Below are 25,811 nucleotides of genomic sequence, written 5' to 3'. Positions count from 1 at the left end.
TGTGACTCACCTCCTTGCTTTGTTTTAACTTGTATAATTTCAGACGGTGGTCCATCCCCTACCGAAGTAAATGCCAACACCCGGATGCTGTATGTGGTATCTGTTATTAAGCTACCGATGGTTGTTAGACGACTGTCATCCAAGTTATGCTTGTACCACATGCTTAAAGGAAGCCTGGAATCTGTAGTATAATATACCCGATAACCCCGAATCTGTCCATTTGACTCTTCTGGCTCCTCCCACTGGATTAACATAGTGCTGGCACTCAGCATACGTGCCTGAACTTTTAAAGGTGGGCTGGATGGAGCCTGCTCGCCTGTCCGGGTTTCCACTATTTCACTGGGAGGGCCTCGGCCTATATTGTTCACTGCAATGATTCGGAATTCATACTCCGAGTATGGGCTGAGACCTCCAATACTGTATCGTGTGGTGGCAACTCCATCCACCTCTTGGAAAGCTCCATCAGACGATTTTGGTTTATACTGAATCACATAGTATGGTATCATTTCCATATTTCCTGATTCCCATGTCAGTGTAACACTGGTAGCAGTCGTCTCTGTAACGCTTGTCATTGTAGGTGGCTTTGGTAAAGCTAGAATGCACAAGCAGTTATACATGGTAAAGTTATTGCAAAGCACAATAAAAACCTACAAATTAGTAAGTGGCATAACAAATTAAACACATTTTGCACTTCAATTACTCAACAATTGACCAATCAAATTTTAAAATTGAATAGCTGTCAAAAAAATGAAGGAACAGAAAAATTCATGCTACACCTTAAATCACAGTCAACATTTGCTGTCTGCCAAATTACTATTACAGCTTATTCCAAATAGGAATGTTGCCTTCTGGACTTTAACAAGATTAAACACAACTCAAAGAAAAGAAATCCACACACTGCCAGCTTGATGATGAGATAATTCTATGAAGCTTTTAAGAAAATTATTTTTGGACACAGATAAATAAGACCACAGCTGTAACACACTCCCATTTTTTGGGGTGAAGGGATTAGGGAGAGAGGAAATAAATACTAACAGATGTACTTCTCTAATTAATGAGGCCAGGTTAGTCAGTCAGTCATTCTTGTATGGCTTACCTTTAACTGTTATTTGTGCCGTTGCCTCAATAACGCCCAGTGAAGACATAGCAACACATGTGTAGCTCTTAGATTCCTTAATATTAACCAGCTCCAGAACATTCCGTCCAACAGGCATGTCCTCTTCCGGCGTGAGTTCTATTGCTTCAGTCATCCATTTCACATAGGGCATGGGTGACCCCACAGCTACACAGGTGAGGTTAACGCTGCCCCCTGGCATCACTTCATGGCTAGTGGGTGGGATAGAGAACCGAGGGGGAACTCGGCGCACTGAAAAGGAAGATATTTGCGGTAGTATCAAAAATACTGAAAGAGTTTCAACTATTACCATGCAGAGCGCACAAGCCACATCCACCCACCACGCCAAGATACCTTGGTAAATATCAGCTGCTTCATTGTGATAATGAGCTGCAGTAGTAAAATATAAAATCTACATGGCCAATGCTTAAATAATGCAAACACCAGACAACAATATTTAGTGTATGCTGTAAATTAGACCTGCATAAGAAAAAAGAAGCACAGAACAGACTTCTCCATTTGGCTATATGTGATTGAGCAAAAGAAAAACATACTGCATCTGAATCGTAACTTGTATTTAAAAAGAACATGGATCAAAAAGTAGAGTTGCTATCCTTTTAAGCCATGAATATTTAAATTAAAAAAGCAATATCAAATATCAAAGAGTCCCCTTAATTTTGGATCTAATCGATTCTTTGCAGATTTAATGTAGGGGTCTGTTTTGGTCATGCAGTAAAAATGATAAATCTCTATTTAAGATATTTCTAATTCTCCACTTCTTCAGGTTACCCTGCAATACACAATTGGAAGTAATGGCAATGGCAATACCAGAGTGATCCAGGTGATTTGCACACCAATTTATATTGTGCATGGGGAAGCAATTAAACTCTAGGCAACTATGCTAATTTTAATAACTCTCATGTGGAGAGTTGCAGGAACAATGTGCCCTCTCATATCATAAGCATAGAAGTATGCTAATCCCTCCAAATACCTTCATTTACGACATTCTCCAAGCATAATATTAATTCTCCCTTTCGACTTGCAGAATCATGAATACAACAATGTATCATTTCTCCAAATCCAGGACATAGAACAGTTCTTCCTGGACAAGGCACAGATTTCAGCATCACTTCTACCACTGCTCACAGGGCTAAACACTTGTGAAGAACAGCATACAGTAGAAACAAGAAGAATGACTGTTCACTACTATGTATGCATTATGTTCTTTCCAGAATTTTTAGGGAACACAAAACACAAAATTAAAAAATGTATCAGTCTTTTAAAAAAAAGTTACATTTTAAAATATCACAGGAATTTTCAACAAAATACACACCTTGGCAAATTCTACAAAAGGGGCAGATTTGTACAGCACAATTTTGTTCTCAAATTTTGCTACAGAATTAAATTTGTAGTAAAATATTCAGCAGTGCATTAACATAATACTAAAATACTTGATTAATAAATTGAGCAAATAAAGCATGTGATTTCTCAATTTTAAAAAAATATAAAATGAAAAAGGAACAAATTTTAAAATCCCTTCAACTTTTATATTGCTTTTAATTTTAACATCAGGCATAAATCAAAAAAGAAGGCACAGTGCTTGAATGTGGGAATTGGCTAGGGGAATTATGCCAAAATTGGTTTTAGTTATCAAAAGGTTCATAATATATCAATTCAAATATACCAAACTCAAACTCTATCTGCATAACATTGGAGGGAATCAAATGGAAGGAGTCTAGCAACAAGGGGAAGAGGAGATTTTGATGGCTGGTGGGTTGCTGAAGCTTCTTTACCGACCATTTACAACACTACCAAGTCATAGTGTACAAAAACTCTCTCCAATCACACAACTTGTGTTGTATTACAACCAAATGGCAAGATAAATCTTGACAAATACTCAAAGATGATGATGGTACAAAGTGCACTATTTTCTAGCAAGATATTTTGTTAATCTTTAAAATACAATGGAAGTCAATCTGTTGCTAATCATCAGCACCTTGGAAACCAGCAGAATGGGCCGTGGAAAATTTTATTCTTCCAATTTTACGCACAAAGTAATTGTAACTCAAACCATTAGCTGAATGTCAAAAACTATGCTCAAATGTTACTTGTTTTTGCTTTTGAATGATTACATTTACGGTTGGTGCAGTATTTGTGTAAGAAATATTTGTGTAATTATGCACCCGTTATCTTTCAATAAGGTTTTCCGAAAGAGAAAATTTCCTTTATAATTTTGTTTGGCAATTAGTCATGCAAGGGCAGTGCTACAGAGCTGAGGCTGCAGTTAGGCTGCTATCAATCAGACTGCAAGAATCAGGACCAGGCTACTTATTTATTTGCCTTTCTTAGATGCATTTGGCTCGAGCTACAGAAGTATTCATCCCTTGACCTTGCCCAGCTCAGTTAGCTTCGTGTGATTCGTTCTTCCCAAGACTGCTAGAGTCCTGCATGGTCCTTTTTGTGTCTCAGGGTGGGAGGAGGGGAAAAAAAGAACTGTATACCTCACTCTGCTGAAACTGTGCCACTGCTGGCTATTCGCAAAATGATAATACAAGTTGTGAATTAATCACCCAGTCCAGACCATCCTTCACTACAAGCTGCAATGGGAGAAAATCAAACATGATGAGAAATACTCTTTTAAAAGTGTTTGGGTGGTGGTTGGGGTGCTTGCAACTGCCAATTTTGCAATTTGGAATTCTTAGCCAACATACTGTTTTAAAATCACAAATCCTCAGTTAATCCAATCCTGATGACACCAGATGTAATAGCTAACAAACTACAAGTAAAATTTCATAATAGATAGCTTCTGTACCATTGGAATGTAGTTAATGAGATATATATTCTGAGAAAATATTCTTCAATACATGTAAACATCATTTTGCTAGTTCTACAGTGCCCTGTAATACCATGACCTGGATTATTCATGCAACATCATACTGATCATCAAAGGTATGTTATTTGTTTGAGACTATAGTGTCTGTTTGGATTAGCTGCAGTGTTATGAAGCTTGACTGTTGCTCTCCAGGCTGGATGTTTTGTTTCTGTCACTATTTAATGTGCAAGTAGTTGGAGAATAACTCCGCTATTACTCATGAGAATGGAAATGGTTTCAACATGATGGCGATTTATCAAACTGAACATCTCCAGACTAATAATTCTGACCACATCAGTCTTGTTTTACAGAAATGAAACACCACTTTTTAAAATAATAGCTTCTGGGTAAACTTGATAATGGGGAGTTTGTTTCCACTGCACTAAAAATTTGCAATGACCAATTTGCAAAAGCTTGGCTCATAAGCTTAAAACGCAGTGTGCTTACATTCAATCAGCATGCATCAGGCTTACAGCTCTCATGCAGTTTAATGTAAGGAAAAGTCAATGAACCAGACAAAGTAAGAGGGAAGAAAGAGCTGCTGCAGTCAAATGTGAAATAAAATGGTTTGCACAAACGCCCACACATATAAAACTAACAGGCATGCATGCACTAGAGTAAAGCATGCATATACAATTTCACACTTCATGTCACAGGTGCATACTTTTGCCTTCCGATTTTTGCAATGGAACTGTTGCAAACATTAGATATTAGTATCTTAACTGGGATGGATATTCAAATTCTATTTCCATGCAAAAATGCTTCTTCATCTGCATCAGTGTTAGGAAATGCAACTACCATAAAGTCCCTCTCTCATTATATGCTGTGTATTTGATGCCTTCTTTTATGTTCTCAAAATACAGCAGCCCAGTTTCTGCACAAGATTGGTATATATTTCACCTGATTATGCAACAGTTGGATTAAACTAGTGTCAAGATTTGCATTGTCCTTATTATACAGACAATTCAAGTTTTTAAATTAATAAAGTTCTATTGGTAGGGCATCTTTGTATTTCCACCAATCACATGGAACAGCCAAAGTGTCACTTAATATAACTTTATTTATGAAAATGATCTCAATTTGCCACCACAAGAGTTAGATTGAGAATACAAACCTAACATAACCCTACTGCACAGAGAATAGAGATTCAGAATTTTTAATATTTAATTTTGAGTTACATGGCTCCAAGATAGGAAGCAATCTTCTCAGATCACTGCAAATGCCATTCTATAACCAATTCCAAATAGGATGGCAGTAAGGATGTGATCTATTTTCCACACAAGTTATACAGAACAATTGAAGACCGGAAATTAAATATTCCTGTTTACCAAATTTTAGATAGATTTGCAGCCTCCAATATGACAGTACTTACTAATAAAGGCTGCTATTAAAATGAGAATATAATACCCAGGTTTTGGCCTTCATAAATGAGATTGCATCAGTTATAGGAGGCACACTACTTGCCAAATATAGGATCAAAATGTTTCACGTAGCTACAAATGTTAGCACGCATTGAGCAGGCAAACATATGCAACACAGTGCATGACTAAATAATAAAAACTACATTTTATTCACAAAACTAGCCTGATGGTCAAAGATATTGTGTAAACAGTTTGATCTAGCTTGGCCACAATGACACTTCAACTATTAGCAATTGCTCTTTTAAAAACTAGTTGCTATCTGCTAACATACCACATGTTGTTCAAATCATCACCTCATTAACCAGAGGGCTCAAATTCAGTCAATTTCAGTATTAGAATTTTTTTGCATCCATCCCAGTCCCACTTGAAATCAGGGTTCAACTGATACTGGTATCAGCATTACGCCAATACTATGCTAATGGCCAATCAAGATATTCTGCATAAAGGACTAAGGGAGCTAAATTGCTTTGAAAGTAATTTAAATTTTTGGCAAAAAAATTCAATGGTGTTGAAACTGCTTCAATCAACAGAAGCACTCAGAGGGAGCCTTTCCCCAAAAGACTACTATAACAAACCAGATTATATTTTCAAATACAAATGACAAGTTTATCATTGCCATGCAGCTGGAGCCTTTCATTTCCAAATCTTTCAATCCTGCATCATCCTTCCCTTTTCTGTTTAACCTTGCTGCCTGATTTGAAGGTTTCAGATATCAGTATTGGTGGTAATATCAAAACCAGACATCAGTCAATCCTTTCGAACATTGTTAAATGAAGACTACAGCAGGGGTGATGCTTCCATTTATTGGATGTCATGTATAAAATGAAATGCAAGTCAGTATGCTGGAGTAAGACCCCAAGTTCTTCCAAGAACAGCATGCAAGAATCTCTAATAGTGTACATTAATCTCAAATTCACAAAAGAAGGAATAAAAGGAGGGAAAAAAAGATTAATAATTCAACGTGCTCTGACTCTCATTCACAGTAGCATTAGCATACAACATTTATTGATTGTTCTGTCCCTTTCATGTTGGTAGCTGATATTGTTTAATGGCTTCGAATTAGGCCATTATTGTTCCTCCAGTGACCTCCAAACCAATTTCCTAGGAAAGGTTTAATGTCTGGGATTTCCTGTTTTGCCCTAAATGAAGTAAATGTGTCTAACTGGCACTGCCGCTGTTTCAAATTTGGAGATGAAACAAGTTTTAAAAAGGTGCGTATACTTTTCACTTTCAGAAATTAAATCCAAAATATATTCCTAACATGGATTGAGTGTGACTGACTCTAGTGGTGAAAATGTTGGAGGTTCCAATGTGGACTACACTGATATTACCCAGACTTGCAGTCATATGTGCTTTTCTCCTTCATTTTCTCACTCTCCAGTAAAAGAAAACAAGGGAATGTTTTAAAAGACAGACAATCCTAACATCAACTGTATGTGGGGGGGGGGAAGGAAAGGATGAAATAAAATATGAATTAAGAAAGAGGAGTAAAAGGCAAGGATAGAAAAGGGTACATTACTGATACAAGTTTTGTTTTAATTCATGTAACTTTTATAATACTCTGCAGGATATGGTATAGTCTGCATTTTCACAATGGTGCAAGCAGAAATCTGTTTGCAAAACTATCCCAAATTTGCTATAATTGACAAAAAGTTCCCAAGGTTCCCAATGCTCTCCACTATTGTGGTTTTCCCAAATCATGGCTGATTCTGTTGCAGACTAATTGATAGAAATTGATTTACTGGGGTTTGTTAACAATTCCATTATTGTTGTACCTTGCAACCATCAGGATGGTATGTAGTGAACTAAACATTTTTCACCTGGCAGTTCTTATGATCCTAAATTAGTAATCTTGATCAGAGGAGCAATATGGCTATCTGGCATGCAATGGTTAAAATTTTAATTCATACGTTATTGGGTACTTTATAATGCTGCTTTTATACTTACTGTAGATTTTAAAAATACTGCCAAGGCCCTGTGCTTCCTAAACACTACAGTCATCAGCTACACAATACTGATTTATAATTATGTATTAGCTGTGTTACCCAATATTTTCTGCAGCCCACAAGGATCATTGAGGAGTCAGAAATGGGACCTATCTGGGTCATTGTAGAAATAGAAATGGGACCCATAAAGGTCAATGTCGAAGTCAAAAAGAGGTCCGTCAGGGTGACTGTGGAAGCAGAGTGGAGCAAGCAATGGTCATTGCAGAGGCAGAAATGTAGGGTCACTCTGGAGGGCAAAATGGGGCCTGCCAGGGTTACAGTACAGGCAGAGGCCCAGGTATGTCCCGGGTGGTTTGGACAGGGAAGGATTGGGCATGCGAGGGAGGGGAGCAGATTTTGGAGGCCAGACGGGAAGATTTTAGGGGGGGTGGGGAAGTGCCCATAGTTGCACACAGGGCACCACCCAAAGGATGTACCCTCCTTCCTTCCAGCCCTCTCTCCAACTTTGGGCCTTCCCACTCTTCCTTGCCTTCCACTGCCCAGTGTATTATGACAGTGGAGGCAAATTGAGGTCCTTAAGTGGCCTTTAACTGGCCAATTAAAGGGCCTCAATAGGCCTACGGGCAGGTAGATTAGTGGGCATTCTCCATATTATGGGGGCTGGGTCGGGGGTGGGTGAGAACGTTACCCACCTGTTGTATTTTATGTGCCCTTACCCGCTCCCCCCACCAAAAACACGCCAGGCAGGTGCAGGGAGCTGGGTGAGGGTGGGGGGGGGGATGACAAAATCCAAACTATGGAGTACAACCTCCCACAAATTAAAGTAATCCAGACTCAGATCCATTTGGTAGATTGCACCTAATTTCAGATTTACTGAAACAAAGAACTTGCATTTATATATTGCCCGTCATAGCTAAAGAAGTATACCTCTATGCTCAGTGACACTCTGTTTCCCTATATCTGGCTTGTTCAACCGACAGCCCATGGGGCAGATGCAGTCCCCAAAGCCATTCTATGTGGCCCCTGGAGCCAGTTTTCAAAATCTTGGTAAAACGGGTAAGTTGGAGTGGAAGATTCTACAATCACAGGTGAGCCTATCAGCAGAAAATGCAGGAGAGGAGCAGTCTGCATATGGGGCAACTTGTATGAGTTATGATCCATAATATACTGGTAATGCTATTGGGTCTGATCATTTCAATTTTCGGGCCTAGCAGTCCCACAAAATTTAAACAGTCAGGATATTGTCTGGTAAAATGTACATAAAAACAGAGTAGAGGGTTTGATATGTTTGGAGTTTGGGAGGCAGGAGTTTGAAATACTGCAATAGGATTTTCCCCTATTCACAGTTGTTTACAACTGTATGTACAATCTAGTGTTTCCCATTGCCCCAGCTCTTGCATTACATCCATGGGACATTAAAAAAAAATGAATCATGCTATTTGAAACACGATCTGATCAAAACATCCTCCTATGTAAATATGCAAGACAAAACTTGAGATGTTTGAAAATGAGCAAACTCTTCATTCTGAATCCACGAAGATGCTTTGTTCTTTTCTAAGGCTGAGTTTTAGTCTCTATTAGAACATTCCAATCAAATATCATAACATCTCACTCTGTGGGAGCTGTACAGATGACAAAGTGATATGCTGTTGCTGTTTTATAAAATGGTGAGTAAAGAGAACTGGAGTGGGAAACTGGTGAAAAAACCCAGTTAACTTTAAAATTAATGACAATTTCAATAAATCCCAGTCAATTTGTAATTGGGAAGGGCTACATTTTGAAATATAGGAATTCCATCTTGACCACTGTAGTTAGTGATGTAACAGCAAATTACAGAAAGGTAAAAGCCCCAGTCCAGTGCAACAGTTTGTATAGCTAAAGCAAAATACCTCAAATGCAGTATCTGTTTCTTTCTGCACAGATAGTGACTGACCTCCTGAGTGTACCCAGCATTTTCTGTTATTATTTACCCTAGATATTGTGACTTCATTATCTGTACCAAAATAATTAACAGCTTTAATATTCTAGGATGCCAACATACAGGTATTTATAAAATTGATTTAGTTGTGGCCAACATAGTTAAGCTTTTTTTTTGAGGTTGGCTAATTATTCCAAAAGAATGTGATAATTTTTTTGTTTTAAAACACAACATAATTGAAGAACGGATGATCCAATTTAAGAAGTCTGAAATAATTCACTATTTATGATGATCAAATGTGAAATCTGAACAAATGCCTCAACAATTTTGAAAGCTGAAGGTGAAATTGGGATTACTGTTTCAAAGTAATATTCATGCAGCTACCAACTCTGAAAGAAGCAGAGAGCAGATAAGATTCTCCTCACGGCACAGAACAGAGCCAGTGATTGAGAATAGAAACCAACATTAACATGCAGCACGCTGACACTTCCACAAGGTTTTAAAGACACTTAAGCAGAAAGTCATTAGATTCCAACAGGTAGGGCTAGGCCATGTCTGGCAGGGAGCCAGAAACCCCAGCTCTCCTCTGTTTCACTATAGGACAGTCCATTTGGCGTGGCGTAGGTGGATAAGAAGTGAAAGAGACCAACCTTCTCGCTGATCTGAGAGATGAAGGGTTTGATGGTAGAGTGCAATGAGGATGAGGAGGGAATAAAAAGACAAGGAAAAACACAGAGAGTAAAAACAGGCCAGGCTTCATCAATCCTCACAGCACTGAAAGAACAAGACAAGACAGTAGTGTGGTGGTTTTTCAGCTTCACATATGCACATTCATAAACCAGACACACACGCACAGCACAAGATTACGTGTCTTGTTATAACGACACCCTGTGTCACACCCCTATTAAAAAAACACAATTCTGTACTCGAGGACATTCCACTCCACCATAACTGCACACTTGTTGGAAGAAAAAACAGTTCTGAAATTATTTCATTAAAGTCCAGGCTGGGAAGTGTTGTGGTGTTCTTTACAATTAGAAAGAACATTTTCAGGGAGCAACCATTTCAGCAGTGTACATAGATAGAATTTATATTCAGCAAAAAAAAAAATAACCCTCAGAGCATAAAATACTAGATGACAATAAAAACAATAACAATATAGAAGATCCTTCTCCTACTTGCTTACTGAAAGTTTGAAATAAATTTGTCCCAATTTTCTTGACTGAAAACAGAAGGAATAATATGTTACAGGGCTCAACAATTGATTGGAATCCCACTGTGGGACAGTGTTAATTGTGCTTGGAATTTGCATCCAAGTTTTGGCATTTTGCAATTGCGTTTATATGGTGTGTTTTGCTTTACCTTGCTTCACTTCCCAGCCCTTCACATACATGCAGTACAAAACATTTTTAAAAAAAACTCATGAAATTAAAATGTAATAGAAGAGAGTTTGGTCAGTTTGTTTAGCACATTGGCTCTGTTTTGACAGGATAGAACAATTGTTAAAGGCAAGCAAATTTGTGACAGGAATACACACGATAGAAACACCCTGTTTTTTTGAATCAGTAGCTGTAGTTACTTTAGTCCAAATGTTGGCAATAAAAAAAACTATGAAATTTCAAAGGGCACAAAAGGGTTAGGCCACATTTCGGCAAATTTGAAATGTGAGAAAAAGGAAATTAATTTGCAGCAAAACAAGTATTTAGGCATTTATCCAACAAAGCCATATCACAATGCAGTTAGGGCTTCTGAGTTTTTTTTTAACAGAAACACAATGAACAATAACTGAAATAGTTCAGCATCATTGGTTCCAATACCATTCGCATAGAGGCAATATTAAAAAAGAACACATTCTTTTAGATTCTATTTTTGCTATCCTTTCTCTCAACTGGTATAGTCAAACTTGTCCAAACTTAGGGCTTTTCCCCTCCCAAAAAAATTGGGGATCCAAAGATAAAACATAACTGCTCTACTTTTAAGGAGTGTTGAATGCCAACTTACAAGTCTTCTGTTATTGTCAGCATGCCTCAAGATGAACAACTTGCGTAGCATAGAACAAACTGCAGCACAGACAGTCTTGAATTCTGTTTTGGGATGAATTACCTCTTCTTTTGACCCATTAGGTCCACCAGTTTCAGTTCACAGTGTAGTAAAATAGAATAATGGCACAAGCACACTAGCTTATGGAACTGTTCAATGTCAATTTCCAAGCTGTGTCCTCCCTAGGACAACCAAAACCAATTTTAGGACGACATGGGGAAAACGGAATCAGATTTGGAATTATGGAGACTCAGGCTTTGCATTCAAGAAAATTATCTTATGAATGCATGGAGGTAATCTGGTCGATCTGGCAAAAGGGGTTGGGCATTTGGCCTCTAGTTTAATGGCAAGAACACTCTCACAAATTATGCTTATTATGTTTTTTTTTGCAATGGAATATATTATCAATTATTGAAATGATAAAGGAGATTAACACTGTCATAAACATGATGCAGATACAGAGCTAAATATAAATTTGGTGTTTTTCATAGCAACCAGGTAATGCCATGAAGCAACAGTTTGCAACAGAATAAAAGCAGATTATTAACTTATCTATCATGAGTAAAACAAGTGATTTGTTATGGTAAATAAATGCTGCAGATAATAGAGAAGTATTCTTTTTTATTTGTTCAAGGGATGTGAGCTTCGCCGGCAAGGCCAGCATTTATTGCTCATCCCCAAGTGCCCTGGAGAAGGTGGCGACGATCCGCCTTCTTGAACCACTGCAGTGTGTAGGATCTAGGCACATCCACAATGTTGTTCAGCAGGGAGTTCCAGGATTTTGATCCAGTAACAATGAAGGAATGGGAGTATATATTAAAATCAGGATGGTGCCTAACTTGGGAGGCGAACTTGCAGGTAGTAGAGGAAGTGGATTTGGTAGGTGTTGTCAAAGAAGCTTTGGTGAGTTGCTGCAGTGCAACTTGTAGATGGTTCACACACAGCATCATGCGCCAGTGGTGGCTGGGGTGAATGTTTAAGGTAGCGTAGTGGATAGAGTGCCTATCAAGTAGGCTGTTGTGGGGAGGAGAGAAAATTTGCACAGACAGGTCTTGGGTAATTCCCCATTTGTTGGATAACAATCTGAACTGTGATGCCCTAGAATTTCTGTAAAATGTCAATACCATTACCACAGATTTTACTCCAGACTTAGTAACTGAGTGCTCACATCAAAATCACATGCGTTTTCCCTCTGTACAGAAACAACAGACAGCATGGATGGAGCCAGAAAGCTGTTTTTCACTGGCCCCTGGACCTATTTTTGAAAATTATACCACATGGGTTAAATACAGGAAATGACTAAATTTGCTATTGGTTGTCATGCCAATTAACCATCAGACACTAGAAGTGCTCACTGTAATGTGAACATTCCTCTGAATTTCTGGGCCGGATTTTGCGGGGTCGTGGTGGAGGGTGGGGGTGGATGTTGCGGATGGGAAGGCTGTTAACAGAGAACTGTCAGCATTTGCCATCATTATCTCTCTGAAACTGACCTCAATTTCAGGATGCTGGGCATGCGCTGATTAGCACGGAAATCCTGAAGTTATGGTCTGTCGCTCAGGGCTTTGACACAGGCTGTAAAGTGGACCCCTCCACCCCCAGAGCCAAATATCAGGAGAATTTCAACTTGCCCACTCCCACATCGCTGTTGTAAACCCCACTAAAACTTACACCTTGTTCAATCAGGTGTAACTTGGGTTTTTATTGACGATGTGATTAATAAGATTTGATGAACAACAGAACCTGTCCTGAAAAAATAATTTTGTAATTTTGGGGTGCTGTTAAATGATTAATTAATTCGTTTTTTTAAACAAAATGTTTTAATAATTTGTTTCAGAAGTTTTTCAGAATATTTTAGCTTCTATCTTCTCCCCAATCTTTAATCTGCCCTATGTAAAAACATATTTGAAATGATTTTATTTTACTGCCTTTTTAATCCTGTTTGTGTGTATGTGAAAATCCTTTAGCGTATGGCTGCTTGGACTACCTGGTAGCATCTCTCCAGCTCCACTCTGGGAATGCTCAGTTAGTTGCAGTGCCACTACACAGCACTAGAGGTGAAATTCTTGTCAGGTCGCTCACTGGATCTCAGCATGAGGTCAGCGGGGAGCATCCTTGTTTTGTCACTAACCACAAACTCTGGGTCACTATGTCAGAGTCTTCTGATCAGCAGTTTGTGTCCATTGCTCAAACAAGTTGTTGCAGCTGCTGTTTCTTTTTAAAGGACTTTTATATTGCAGCTGCGGCATAGGATGAGGGGCTTAAGCACTGACTTCCAAGTTCTGAATGTCACTTTTCTGATTAACCCCACTAGCAAGCCGCTACTTCAAATGAAAGACAAATAAAAACTTCCTTGTACTTTGTGCCACCTCTGATGGCCAAATTGGGGCCAAGGCACCATCCGGGGAATGCAGCTCTTTCCTATGTAACAATGTGCCAGTGGTAGTATTGCATGCCTGCTGTCAATGTCACACTAACTATAAAAGTGGCCTTTTAGAAGTTATTTGAAAGCAGTAAATGACTTGAAGCAACAATCTGAATCTAGTGTTTCGATAAGACAATAAACCACAAGACCAATTTACAATTCAAAGCTGGAAGCGCAAGTCCCTGAGAAGAGCAACGGTCTTGCCATTAGGCAGATCACTACTACATACCTGATCTCAACTAGTTTATAATTCATGAAGACATTGATCATTATAATACTACAAGGTGGTAAGCTTTTCTTCTCTTCAGGCAGTGTACAGGTTCTCCAAAGCAGGAATTTTGCTCATGGACAAGGGGAGCTAACAATATTATTAACAAGACAAAGCCCAAGTTAGTTTCGCCCCTTGCCCTAGTAAATAAAAATTAAAATCCTTATTAAATTTCAAATTAGGACTTCCTTAAACTTGAGGTCATCCAAAACTCTACTGCCTGTGTCTGAACTCGCTGCAAGTCTTGTTTCCCTACCACTTCTGTGCTCACTAACTTACAGTGGCTCCCAGTCAAGCAAAGTCTTGATTTTAATATTCCAATCCTCGGTTTCAAATTCCTCCATGGCCTTGCTCCTCCCTACTTCTGTAATCTCCTCCAACACAACAAGCTTCTTTGATATCTACACTCCTCTAATTCTGGCCTCCTGTACATTCCCAATTATAACTGATCCACCCCATTGGTGGCTGTGCCTCTCGTTGCCCAGAATGCAAGCTCTGGAATTCCCTCCCTTCACCTCTCCGCCTTGCCTTCCTCCTGAGACACTTCTTAGATTATACCATTTTGACTGAGCTTTTGGTCATCTGACCTAATATCTCCTTATGTGGTTCAGTGTCATATTTTGCTTATTAATGCTATAATTTCATTATGTTAAAGACACTACATAAATACAAGTTGTAGTTGGTGTTTTGTCACAGGTTTAATTTCATAATTTTTTTGTCTAAAACAGAGACCATTACAAAAAGTTTGTGTAATTAACATACTGTAATTCAGCCATCTTGAAATAAAGAAAAATTTCCTTTTTAAATGTTATTTTTCTTAAACTTTGCACTTAAGAAAGGAAGCTTGAATTATCCTTAGCCTTTTTTGCAAGGTCATCAAAAAAGCAATTAAGCTCACACATAGAGGCTGAAAGTAAAGAAATACCCGAGGGTTATATTGTTTGATAAATGCATTAGATCAGTTACTCGATTGTCATTGTAATTAGTAAATCTGTTATCTAATTACCCTAATATGCTGCTGGTTTAGAGATCTTACAAAATGCCAGATCAACATTCAACAATCTACACATTAAGAGGGGTAGAAACAGCAGTTTGGACATCTTTCTTAAATAGCCCAGTTATGCTGTCTAATTAGCATTCATGTTAATTTTCATTAGCTGAGATGGAGAAACGGAGAGAGTTGGTGGGAAGTAGTAGTCGAGGTCTAGTGGAGGTTTCAGAGATAGGAAGGGACAAGGTCATGAAAAGAGTTAAACATGAGGATCAGAATTTTAAATTGGAGCCTATGGGGGACCAGGAGTTAAAGTAGGTCAGCAAGGACAGGTATGATTGGTGAGCAATCAGGAGAGGGGAGGATGGGAGGCTGGCCAGGACAGCACTGCAATGGTTAAATCTGAAGGTGACAAAGGCACGATTGAGTGTTTCAGCAGCACAGGGCTGAGCCAGAGAAAGGCAATGTTTCAGCGGTATATGTTGGTGACCTTTGCAATGGAAAGGTTTGGATGCAGAGGTTACAAACAGAATGGCTCAACCCAAGGCAGTGGCCAGGGAGAAGTAAGGAGTTTGTAGTGGGATTAAACAAACATACTAATTAGGAGCAGGAGTAGACCATTCAGATTGAAGAGGATGGATTTCATCTTCCCAAGGTTTAACAAGAGGAAGTCGCTGCTCATCCATCACATCCAGATGTTGGACAAGCAGTCTGACAATTTGTTGTTTGGGGGTGGGGGGGGGGTGCAGCGAAGGGTCATGGAAGCTGCAGAGAGGTAGAGTGCAGTGTTGTCAGCGTACATGTGGAAGCTGCCCCTATGTCTTTGGAAGCTGCAAGAAGGTGCACCAAGGAGTTGAGGAAAAGATACTCATGGGTTGATCCTCGGGGGGCTTCAGAAGTAATATTCCAGCAGTAGAATGAAAAGCCAATGCTGGAGATACTCTGGATGTGGTTAAATTGGTAAAAGTGTAGCCAAGTGAAGACAGATCCAATGACGTGGCTAACAGGAGGATACTGTGGTTGAGCATATCAAAGACTGCAGTCAGCTCAAGGAGGACAAGCAAAAGGAAAAAAATGCAATGTAGTAGAAGAGGGTGTTAGGGCCTTTTGTAGCACCAGGGATTGAAACTTGATTCAAGAGATTTGAACCTGAAGTTGCAAGGAAAATGAGCATGGTATTGGGTGACATCATGTTCAAGGACTCTAGGAAAGAAATGCAGGTTGGAGATCAGGTGGTAGTTTGATCTCCTAGGGGGCATGAAGGGAGATAACAGAAAAACTACAGAAAGCTGCAGGTGTACGGCTTGGTGAACAAGGGAAAGGGAATAAGCAGCAGAGGAAGCTCAATGTTAGTAAAAGTTCATATGCTCCTGACATTTATTGCTGGAAGTGAGAGTTTAGGTGGTAGGAGGGCAGGGTTTAAAGAGATGGTTGTTAGTGGATAAAAGAAGTGAAGGCTTTTCTTTGGTCACTGACATGATCCTGGAGTAATGGATAGCTTTGTTTGAGGATGATAACTTCCAACAGCACTTGATATAGTCCTGCCTGATAGCTCAACCAACGGTTTGCTAGAAACAGGCAAGTCTGTACCCCTTGGACTTCAGGGAATTGAAGCTGAGGGTTGTATCGGGGAATGACTGGGATGTAGAGTCATTGTTTGGCAAGACAAGGGCTTCAAGATGGGGATGAAAGAGTGGCTGAGCAGATCAACTAGCAGCTGAAGTACTGTGTTGAATAGAGGTACAAATATCAAGTACATCAATGGTTTGAAAATGCAGCTGTTAGTTGACTTGTGGAAGTTTTCCCTGGGGCTAACATAGAAAGAGTTGGGGGTGGGGGGGGGGAGAAGACGTGGAGGGGTGGTGGTGAGTGGCGAAGGATTCAAGAAAATGGTTGGCGATGCCTTTGTGTATGATCGAGACCATGAGTGTACAGGTCATGGGAGACAGCAAGGTCGAGGTGGTGGCTAAGAATATGGGTAGATGAGGGAAAAGTTAAGGGAGGACAAGAGGCCAATGAGCTCATTGGGAAGAGAACATGATGCATTGGGATAGACATTAATACCAGCGGATGGGAAGCCCCTCAGTTCTAAGGCTGAGGGATGCAAGAAGGAAGGATATTGCAGTGAGAACCTCAGAGTGGTGCTTGAAGGGGCATGGTGGACCAAGTGACAGGGTTGAAACAAGGGGAGTTGATGATCAAAGCTGTAGAAGATAACAGAGGCATAAGGATAGAAAACAATAATTAATTTGCTGATAAAAGCATCACAATGGTTTGAACACTACAAACTGGAAAGTATAGCCAGGCAGGAATGCTTCAGTAAGGGGCAGATGTCAGTACATATGAACCAGGCTTTGCTCGAAGTCAGGATGTCCATCTAATCATCCACAATAAAGCTGTTAATGGCAATCGCCTCATATGTGAGTAAGCAGGTACTCTGGAAGGAAATGCAGAGAGGGGCTGTGATAGGAAATGACAGATACGAACATTGATGTTCTTGGTATGAGCGAGACCAGATGGACTGGAAATAGAAAGATAGCGGAGGAAGAACGTGTGATGGTTTATTCAGGGTGTGTGGAGCATAAGAATGGTGTTGGCATCTCAATGAAGAAGCAGATTGTTGACTCAAATAATTTCTGGTTTCTGGCCAGTCTCCAACAGAATCATGATGAAGTTAGAAGGAAAACCTTTCAATATCCACGCGAACCAGGTCTATGCTCCAATGTAAGATCACTGATGAAGACACAGAAAAGTTATTTTCTAACATCAAAGAAATTCTGAAGTGCACCAAGTCAGGTGAAGTGCAAATTATCATGGGTGACTTGAATGCAATAGTGGGGTGAGAGAAAGATTATCCAGTCACAGGACAATTTGGCTTAGGTACAAGAAACAAACGTGGGTCGAAATTGATGGAATTTTGTCAAACAACCCATTTTGTAATAGCAAACACTTTTTTAGCAACTTAAAAAAACACTGAATACATAAAAGAGCCCAGGAGATGTCCATTGCAACCAAATAGATTACATTATTTTGAACAAAACATTTAAAAACTGTATATACAAGAAAGAACCTATCCAGCTGACATTGCACCTGGCCACAATCCAGTAATGATACCTTTAGCTGTAAAACGCAAGAAAGATGCCACTAGCCTATGTCCTATTAAAATCTATCATTGTCCTCCTCACAGTTCACAATACTTCCAAGGTTTGCATCATCTACAAATTTTGAAATTCTGCTCTGTATACCCAAGTCTAGGTCATTAATTAAGATCAAGGCTGGTGCTTCAGTGCAATACTTTTGGATATCATACTGTAACCCAGCTGGATAAATGTACCAAGGTTTCATGGCATTACTGAAGTGGAGTAGGATCATTCTCCTGGGCATGATTTTTCTGCTCAGTAGGCGGGCACGATGGGCAGGCCCGGGATCAAGTCAAGTCAGTCAGGAAATGGACCGCCAACCGCGATTGGCCCCTGACTGCGATTTCATGCTGGCTGGCCAATTAATGGCCAGCCAGCATGAAATGCATGCTGAAAAGCTCAGTGCTGCCGGGGTGTGGGGGCAGGAAGAGGGTGGGCGATGATGTCACCATGGGTATGGGCCAGCGCTGACAGAAAGCTCCCTCAAGGCACAGAGCAGTTCTGTTTACTCTTTCCTCCTGTTGTATCCCTACCACCCCAGAGCGAAATTCCTAGAAGTACCCCATGAAGAAAGAAATGCAATGCCTAAAGCCCGTTCACAGGACAGAGCAAATATAGCACAGAAAGGTTGGAAAAATCATGTTATTCTCAATAATGTCTAACAATCACAATGTGCATGCGGCTACCTTTTGTTCAGACGAGAGCTCTGGACACTTAGAATCTCTACCACCCCAGCCCAACAACAATTGGATGAGCTCTGAAACCAGTACAAACTGGACAGGAGGGACTAACACCATGGCCAGGATGTTATGGCCCCGCCATGACGTGTCTCCCCCCAGTGGATGCGGCGAACCAATTAAATCTCCATTCAGTTCGGTAGGACCTTAATATCCCACCAGGCAGGAGGGGCCGTAAACTCCTGGCCCATATTTTGCCTGCTGCTCCCTCATGTGCAATCAGGGTAATAAGCAGACCAAAATTGCTGCCCAAATTTCTTTACTGTTGCTGTATCCCACATTCTTGAAATTCAAGTTTCTGATTGTGTTCGAGGATTGTGCTGATATAAAATTGTGCATATGATGAAGTATCAATGATTCTTAAAACGAAATTTAACAGTTTCTATCCAAATCAAGAAGAATAAATGTACCCAATTAAAAATGTTCAGTTAGTAAAAAGTTCACTTAGTAAAAAGGTAAAATGCTAATACAAGTGAAGCCCTAGCAAAAGTATTGAACACTCACTTTGAAAGCGATAAAGTCTTTAAATGGAATCTATCCTTCATTTACATTACCAACATAAGTCTGGAAACCTTAGATGTTGGTATCCTGACAAAGTGTCCATTCTGATCTTCTTTTGATAAAACAGAAACCTCAGGAGAGAAAGAGTAACAAAAGAAAAAAAAGCTTGAACCATTGCACCTTTTCTTTAAATACTTAAAACAATATTCTGGCTGCTTAGAACAGAGAAAGCAACCCATTTTGCAGATGTTTGATTTCTTGGTATCCTGTGTGTTTGTATGTATAAAAAAAACTCAGTCAATTTGCAACATTAAAAAAATTCAATCATTAGAAGGAAAAAAAGAAATTAAATGCATAACAGTCCAGAAAATGTCTCTCACAAACTAGACATTTGCAGCAGCATACTGAAATGCAAAACAAGTTGAAGTAGTCCACTTCCTACCTCTGACGTATAAGTTGGCTGGAGCAGAGTAACGTGTTCCAGCGCTGTTAGTTGATACGCATTCATATTTGCCCTGGTCAGACTCTTCACTGTTCTCAATTTGCAAGGCTCCTGTGTAAAAACACAAGACAGCTCTGGTTATTTCTGATGCTACAACATACTACTCAGATTTGACACACAGAAAATGAGAGAAAATCATGTGGTGGAACAGGATATGGTGGTCTTCAAATGCAAAACTCACACGTTTCCCCTTTGTCTTTTCCCCCAAAGTGTGAAAGAATGAAATGAAAACACACATATTTCATTAATATTTTATTGCACCCTTGGGCTAATAGCTTCTGTTTAAAAACTGGTATTGAACCTACTATTTCACTTTTGTGAAGAACAATAAAAAGTGATGTTTAAGGATTAAATTTTAAAAAGATCACATCCTATTAAGGTATTCATGAAACTGAACTGATCTTGAAATAGAATTCTATTCTCCCCAGTAACTCACAACCAGCTTCACAATTCCACGCTAGAGTGGTTCTTACCTGATTACATAAACGTGAAAGAATTTTTGTTAACAGAACATGCCTGGTGCTTCACTCCCTATTCTGCATTTAAACAGTGAATGCAATGGCTAGTACTTCAACCCTTACACACTGAATAAGCAAAAAATTCATGCTGTTGCATAGAATCTGTGGAGTGCTATACTTATTACCCTGCTAATGGGGAAGTCTGCACATGCTGCATCTAGCAATTGAGAAATTCAGAGTCAACAGCTTGTACTTAATTTGTAACTGAATTTTGATAGCTAACTTGTTATTTTAAGAAACATCCAATTAAAGACAGCTGCACACCCCTGTGTAGTACGGAAAGTTGTACTTTTCTGCCGCCCATCATGTTTCACGTAATGCACAACGGAAGCTGGTGGGCATCCAGCTTTATTCAAGAACCTAAGGAAAATATTTTAATTTGATCTGTGTGGCCACAGATTTGTTTCACACAAAACAGAATGATTTCATCAATACATCACAGGCATAAATAAATTGTACCACAAAATGCAGGCTTGCTTTGCTGAATAGAATGCCTAGTTTCTTCTGAACTTTAAGAAAATGTAGCCCAAGAGTATAATAAAGAAAATACTGACTGCAGTGTTTGCAATTTGGCTAGAACATCAATCCTCAGAGATTGACCAGCCATCTAATCCAAAAAAACATTCACGTTACAGTTGGTTATATTTCGGATCAATGTTATAACCCTGTGACCAAATTATTCTATCACTGGCAAAAGCAGTCAATATTTTATACAGGTTTATTATATTTAGATACACAAAATTATAAATGCATTTTAATAACCCACATAACATTTGCGATGCTTTATCAACTAGATATATAGGGACAACTCTGAGGGCCTGAAGTACAGGATTTATTCCCCAAGTGAAGAAAAGTTGATCACTTGTCAGTTGTGAGAGGTCTTCCTCAATACCAGTTGCAATTCTTTATTTTAAAATCTCGTTATTGAAGTTAAAACAAATTACAAATATAACAATTAATAAATGACGTGTGTTACAAACTGGTTTAACAGAAACTTATCGCACTGTCCTACACCTACACTAGCTCTATTAAAGGCTCAGAAATAATCTTATACATATATCATGAATCAGAAAGCTAATCTTGTTTCAGTTTTAGGATGTTTTGAAATGCTCATGGTTCACCTTAGCTGCAGTATCCCTTTTAGAGGCTGTATTTAAAATCTTGAAAATCAAATCTTGGCACAGCTTGTGCTGCATTTCCTTTTTGGATTTTTGTCTGATCATGTGCCTTATTCTAAGATGGGAAAGAGAAGGGTGTACAAAAGAAACTAAAGCAATACATTATCTTCCATTTGATTTGTTAGAAAGGCTACTAATACGAAGTCCTGGTATACAACATCTAAGTTCACTTTGTTTAAATCCTATACAGTGTCTAGACTGACTGCAGCCTTTTCTTGAAACTTCAATGGGTAAATAACCATTAACTTACCATTTCTGAACATAGGTGACTTTGTGCGAACTCATTATGTACCTAACCACTTTTTTAAAGGACAGGAGCCCACTATGTTGTTAAACAAATACAGCTCCTAATGATGTAACCTCTATCGTGTTGATAAACAGAAAGGTCCTACACAGTAACACATTAAAGATCAATAACAAAAGTGAGTGTGCGCTTTACAAAATGCACAGGTTTGGGCCCATGAACTAAGAATTTACTAAGTTTAAATCACAATATATTGTAAATTCTACAAACTAGATCATGGGAACATTCCTATTTAAACTTTAAAAATTACAACAAAAAAGGAAACTGCAGCTATAGGAGATAAAATAATTCTAATATAGTGCAACTGTGAAATTACTATTGAAATAGAAGAAGCTTCCAGTGAACCCATTCATCCTGCCATTTGGGTTTAACAGGTTTTAACCTTTTTTTACAATTCTAGTAGTGCAACTAAGATTTTCAAAAGTGCACAAGCATCTTGGAGCTAAAACATTGATTGTTTTGTTTCATCAGTGGAACGAAAAACATTATTCCATGGGTGCAAAGTGGCAGAGCTGGTGAGCAATGGAATGCTGACAAAAGCTTCCAGCACAGAACACATAGCTAAAAATAAACCAGAATATTTCAAACAGACTGGTTAGCAGGTCAGAACCGGACTAAGAAAGACCTAACAGCTAATACTGAAAATGTTAAATTTAAACATATTCGGGACGAGTTCCATTTTAAAGTGTAAATTCAGACTTTTAAATATATATATGAACTGCTAGAACAGCAATTTGAAGGAAGCTGCAGTATCCTTAAGGTAGTGCCCTACATAAGCTGCACTTACATTAAAATAATCAACATCTCCCAAAAGAAACCGAAGTAAAGATTAAATCTGGATACAATTTAATACGTTAACAAAAGCATAATTTAGCTGTAGTGACCTAGCCAGAACGAAGTGACAACATTATTTTAGATTTTCTTTTCAGCTGTCGAGACTTATTTGGAAAAGTTTAAATCATTGCCTTCTGGCATGTATATATTGTTAAAATGAAACATGCACATGCCATGCATCCTGTATAAAAAATTATGTATGAGCATCAGGCAATGTTGCTGTGATCAAACAGGGTAAACTGAGCAGTTCCGCTCAATCAACCATTTTATGCTCATCAAGGGATATCAAGTGCTGGGTATGGTAGTATTTTCCACTATTGATACCTGTGGCCAGCTTTAAGTGCTCAAATTAAAATCTGGATGTAGTTTAAAGCATCACCAAACTGTACCAGTGAGACCTTTGTATTTCCCAAATCTAAATATAGGCAATTTTTGAGCTGTGAATGCAGAAGTTTGCACATAGGTTGCCAGTAGAGAAAGGAAGACTTTCTTCCTATGATTCTGGCTGGATTAAAAATAACATCCTAAAAGTGAAAGAATTAGATATAATTAACTACATCATCAACCCAAAACTCCTTTTTCCACTTTGTTGAGCATGAACTGGAAGATAAATGATATGCCAATGCTCAATGCTGTATCCCATAATTCATTAACTTCATGTTGCCCAAGTGCCTTGAGGTATTTTTAAAACTTAGGTGCACATGCAGGTGTTAACAATACAGAAGTGGACCTGTTCAGGGCCCATATTGCTACCAGAAAACCTTGGAATTAGAAACTTCCCCACATAAATTAAAAGTGTTCACTACTTAGCTGTGCCTGCAATAATCACTGATATCAAACATTTGAGAAACCATTCACAGGTCTCACTTCTCTCCAAATCCCTGCTTAACAAGAAAGTAAGAAGTTTAGTATTTGTATGGTCAACTGAAGTCTCACAGTACCACATTAGGTTAAGCATGCAATTTCCCAGGTGAGAGCAATATTCCCATAACCAAATGTCTAAAGAAGATACTGTTTGGCCAAATATTATGATTTAATCCACTTTCCTTTGTTTATTTACAAATACAGCCAGCACAGGGCTACCAGGCGAGGATACTGCAACTTCTAAAACAACAGAATTAGTGACCTTTAGACATGTTAAAAATACACATTAAGAACCTGCTGATTCTTAAATCTATCATCCTTAATTTATCTTTTGTCAAGGATTTTATAATTCTATTTAGATTGAAAATAACTTAATTAACAGCACAGAAATAGGCTAGCGCAATTATTACAGCAGTTTCAATGTATATTTGTCTTCTTAAAATAATTTTTGCTTAATTTAAAACAGGATAAATATATTTTAATTCATGTAAAGCACATTTCAATTCCTTTATTAAAACTCAAACGAGAAATATTTTATAATGACTTAATGAAATGGATGATTTAATTGAAGTAATGCTTGATTTTATTAAGAAAGTGCAGTCGATGGTTGAATGGTTCCAGTGCCTAGACCTTTCATGTCACCAGGAGACAGAGCAATAGTGCTTGACCCCAATACAGAAATAGAATAATGAATTACATCATTCTTAAATATTGTGCAATCAGTTTAGTGCAATAGCACCCTCCATGGCTGTTGGTAATGTGAAGTTCATCCAATAATTTGGTAAAACCAGAAGCTAAAACATATCTGTGGCCATACAGTCGAATACAACGTTGTACACATTTTTGGATGTGTGAACAAGCTAAGTCATTAACCTATCTGAAGGCATGACAACACGAGTTATCTCAATCACATTGAGCTGCAGGTAAACAAAGACAGTTAAAAGTAGTGATCTGTAAGCTGTGTAAATTGGAAGGAAGTGAGATCTGATACAGTTCAAATGTATAGTTAAATAATATATTAGAAACAACACATCCTAAAAAAAATCAATAAAGCCCAAGTAATAATGGAAAAACAGATGTCTGATGCAGGTTTGGAACAGGGCAGGAGGCCCAATGTGATTGAATTGACAGGGCTGGGGCGATGTGGGGTAGAGGAAGAAGAATAATATTACAACATTACAGCACAAATTTAGGCCACTTGCCCCATTGTGCTTGCTTCCTGAAAGCTATCAACCTATTACTATCCTTTTTACTTTTAAATTCTATTTTTCAAATATTAATTTACTTCTAAATTTAAAGCTAATATGTATTGTGCTTCACCACTGTTGGTGGCAATATATTCTATGTCCAAATAACACTCTGCAAAAAAAAAATTCCTCCTATTCTTCTCTTGGTAATCACTAATTTATGCCAACTACTGACCAGTACAAATAGTTTTGCCCTATTTATCTTATTAGGAAGCCTTAAATTACTTTGAAAATCTCAATAAAATCTTCTCTTGACCCCTCTCTTCTATGTAAAGAGTCCTAGACTTAAAAAAACTTCTTCCCTTAACTGAAGGCTCTCATCGGTGTCACCAATTTAGCAATTCTCTTTTGTGAACTCTCCTTACCCTTGGCATTCCTGGTCACATTATCCTAATCAATAATTTATATAGGTTTTGCATTGGCTCTTTTCTTTTGCACTTTATACATCTTATTGAAAAACCTAGGATCTCTTGAAAAGTGTATTAACCTGTCCTCTAACTTTTAAAGATTTCCATATCTGAACTTTTAAGTATCTCTTCTTTGCTTCTTTAAAAAAAATACTGGTTTGCTCTCTCTACCCTCCTTCCAAAATTCATCACTTCACAGTTCTCTACATTAAATGTCACTGACTTCTGACTGTTCAGGGTATTAACCAAGTCCTCCTGAATTTGCACACACTGCTCTCTCACACTTAACCAAAGTTGCTATTTTACTGCCAGAGATTGAAGATTTCAAAATAGTCAGGGAGTATTTTTGTGAATAGTACAGGGAGAAAGAAAGGTGTACAAACAAGTTTAGGATTTGCCAGCAAGAATTTTGGAATTGAGGGGTGAATCTGGGGCTCAAGTGAAGAGATGCATCTGATACAGGTTCATAGGTGCGACAATATGAAAGTGTTGGGGCTAACCTGGCTAGAAGGGGCTCAAGTCGAGAAGGTTTGAAACGGACACGATGGGGTCCAATTTAAGAGAGAAAAGTTGTATGAATCTGG

At 38.6% G+C, this 25,811-nt stretch overlaps 1 protein-coding gene across 9 annotated transcripts in view; it reads right to left on the bottom strand.

The window, feature by feature from the left end:
- Window positions 1-25,811, bottom strand: part of LOC144692265 (receptor-type tyrosine-protein phosphatase F-like) — a 496,732-nt gene that overhangs the window by 172,754 nt on the left and 298,167 nt on the right. For all 9 annotated transcript variants that reach the window (XM_078560868.1, XM_078560866.1, XM_078560873.1 and 6 more), the window contains 3 exons: window positions 19,816-19,926; window positions 1,097-1,366; window positions 11-592 (listed from right to left, as the gene is read on the bottom strand). In XM_078560868.1, coding sequence (XP_078416994.1) covers window positions 11-592; window positions 1,097-1,366; window positions 19,816-19,926 — 963 coding nt within the window. The remainder of the gene's footprint in view (window positions 1-10; window positions 593-1,096; window positions 1,367-19,815; window positions 19,927-25,811) is intronic.

The sequence above is a fragment of the Cetorhinus maximus genome, chromosome 17 (assembly GCF_964194155.1).
Source record: "Cetorhinus maximus chromosome 17, sCetMax3.hap1.1, whole genome shotgun sequence".
Lineage (NCBI taxonomy): Eukaryota > Metazoa > Chordata > Chondrichthyes > Lamniformes > Cetorhinidae > Cetorhinus > Cetorhinus maximus.
The sequence above is the reverse complement of the archived record's forward strand: the minus strand, read 5'-3'. Positions and strand labels throughout refer to the sequence as shown.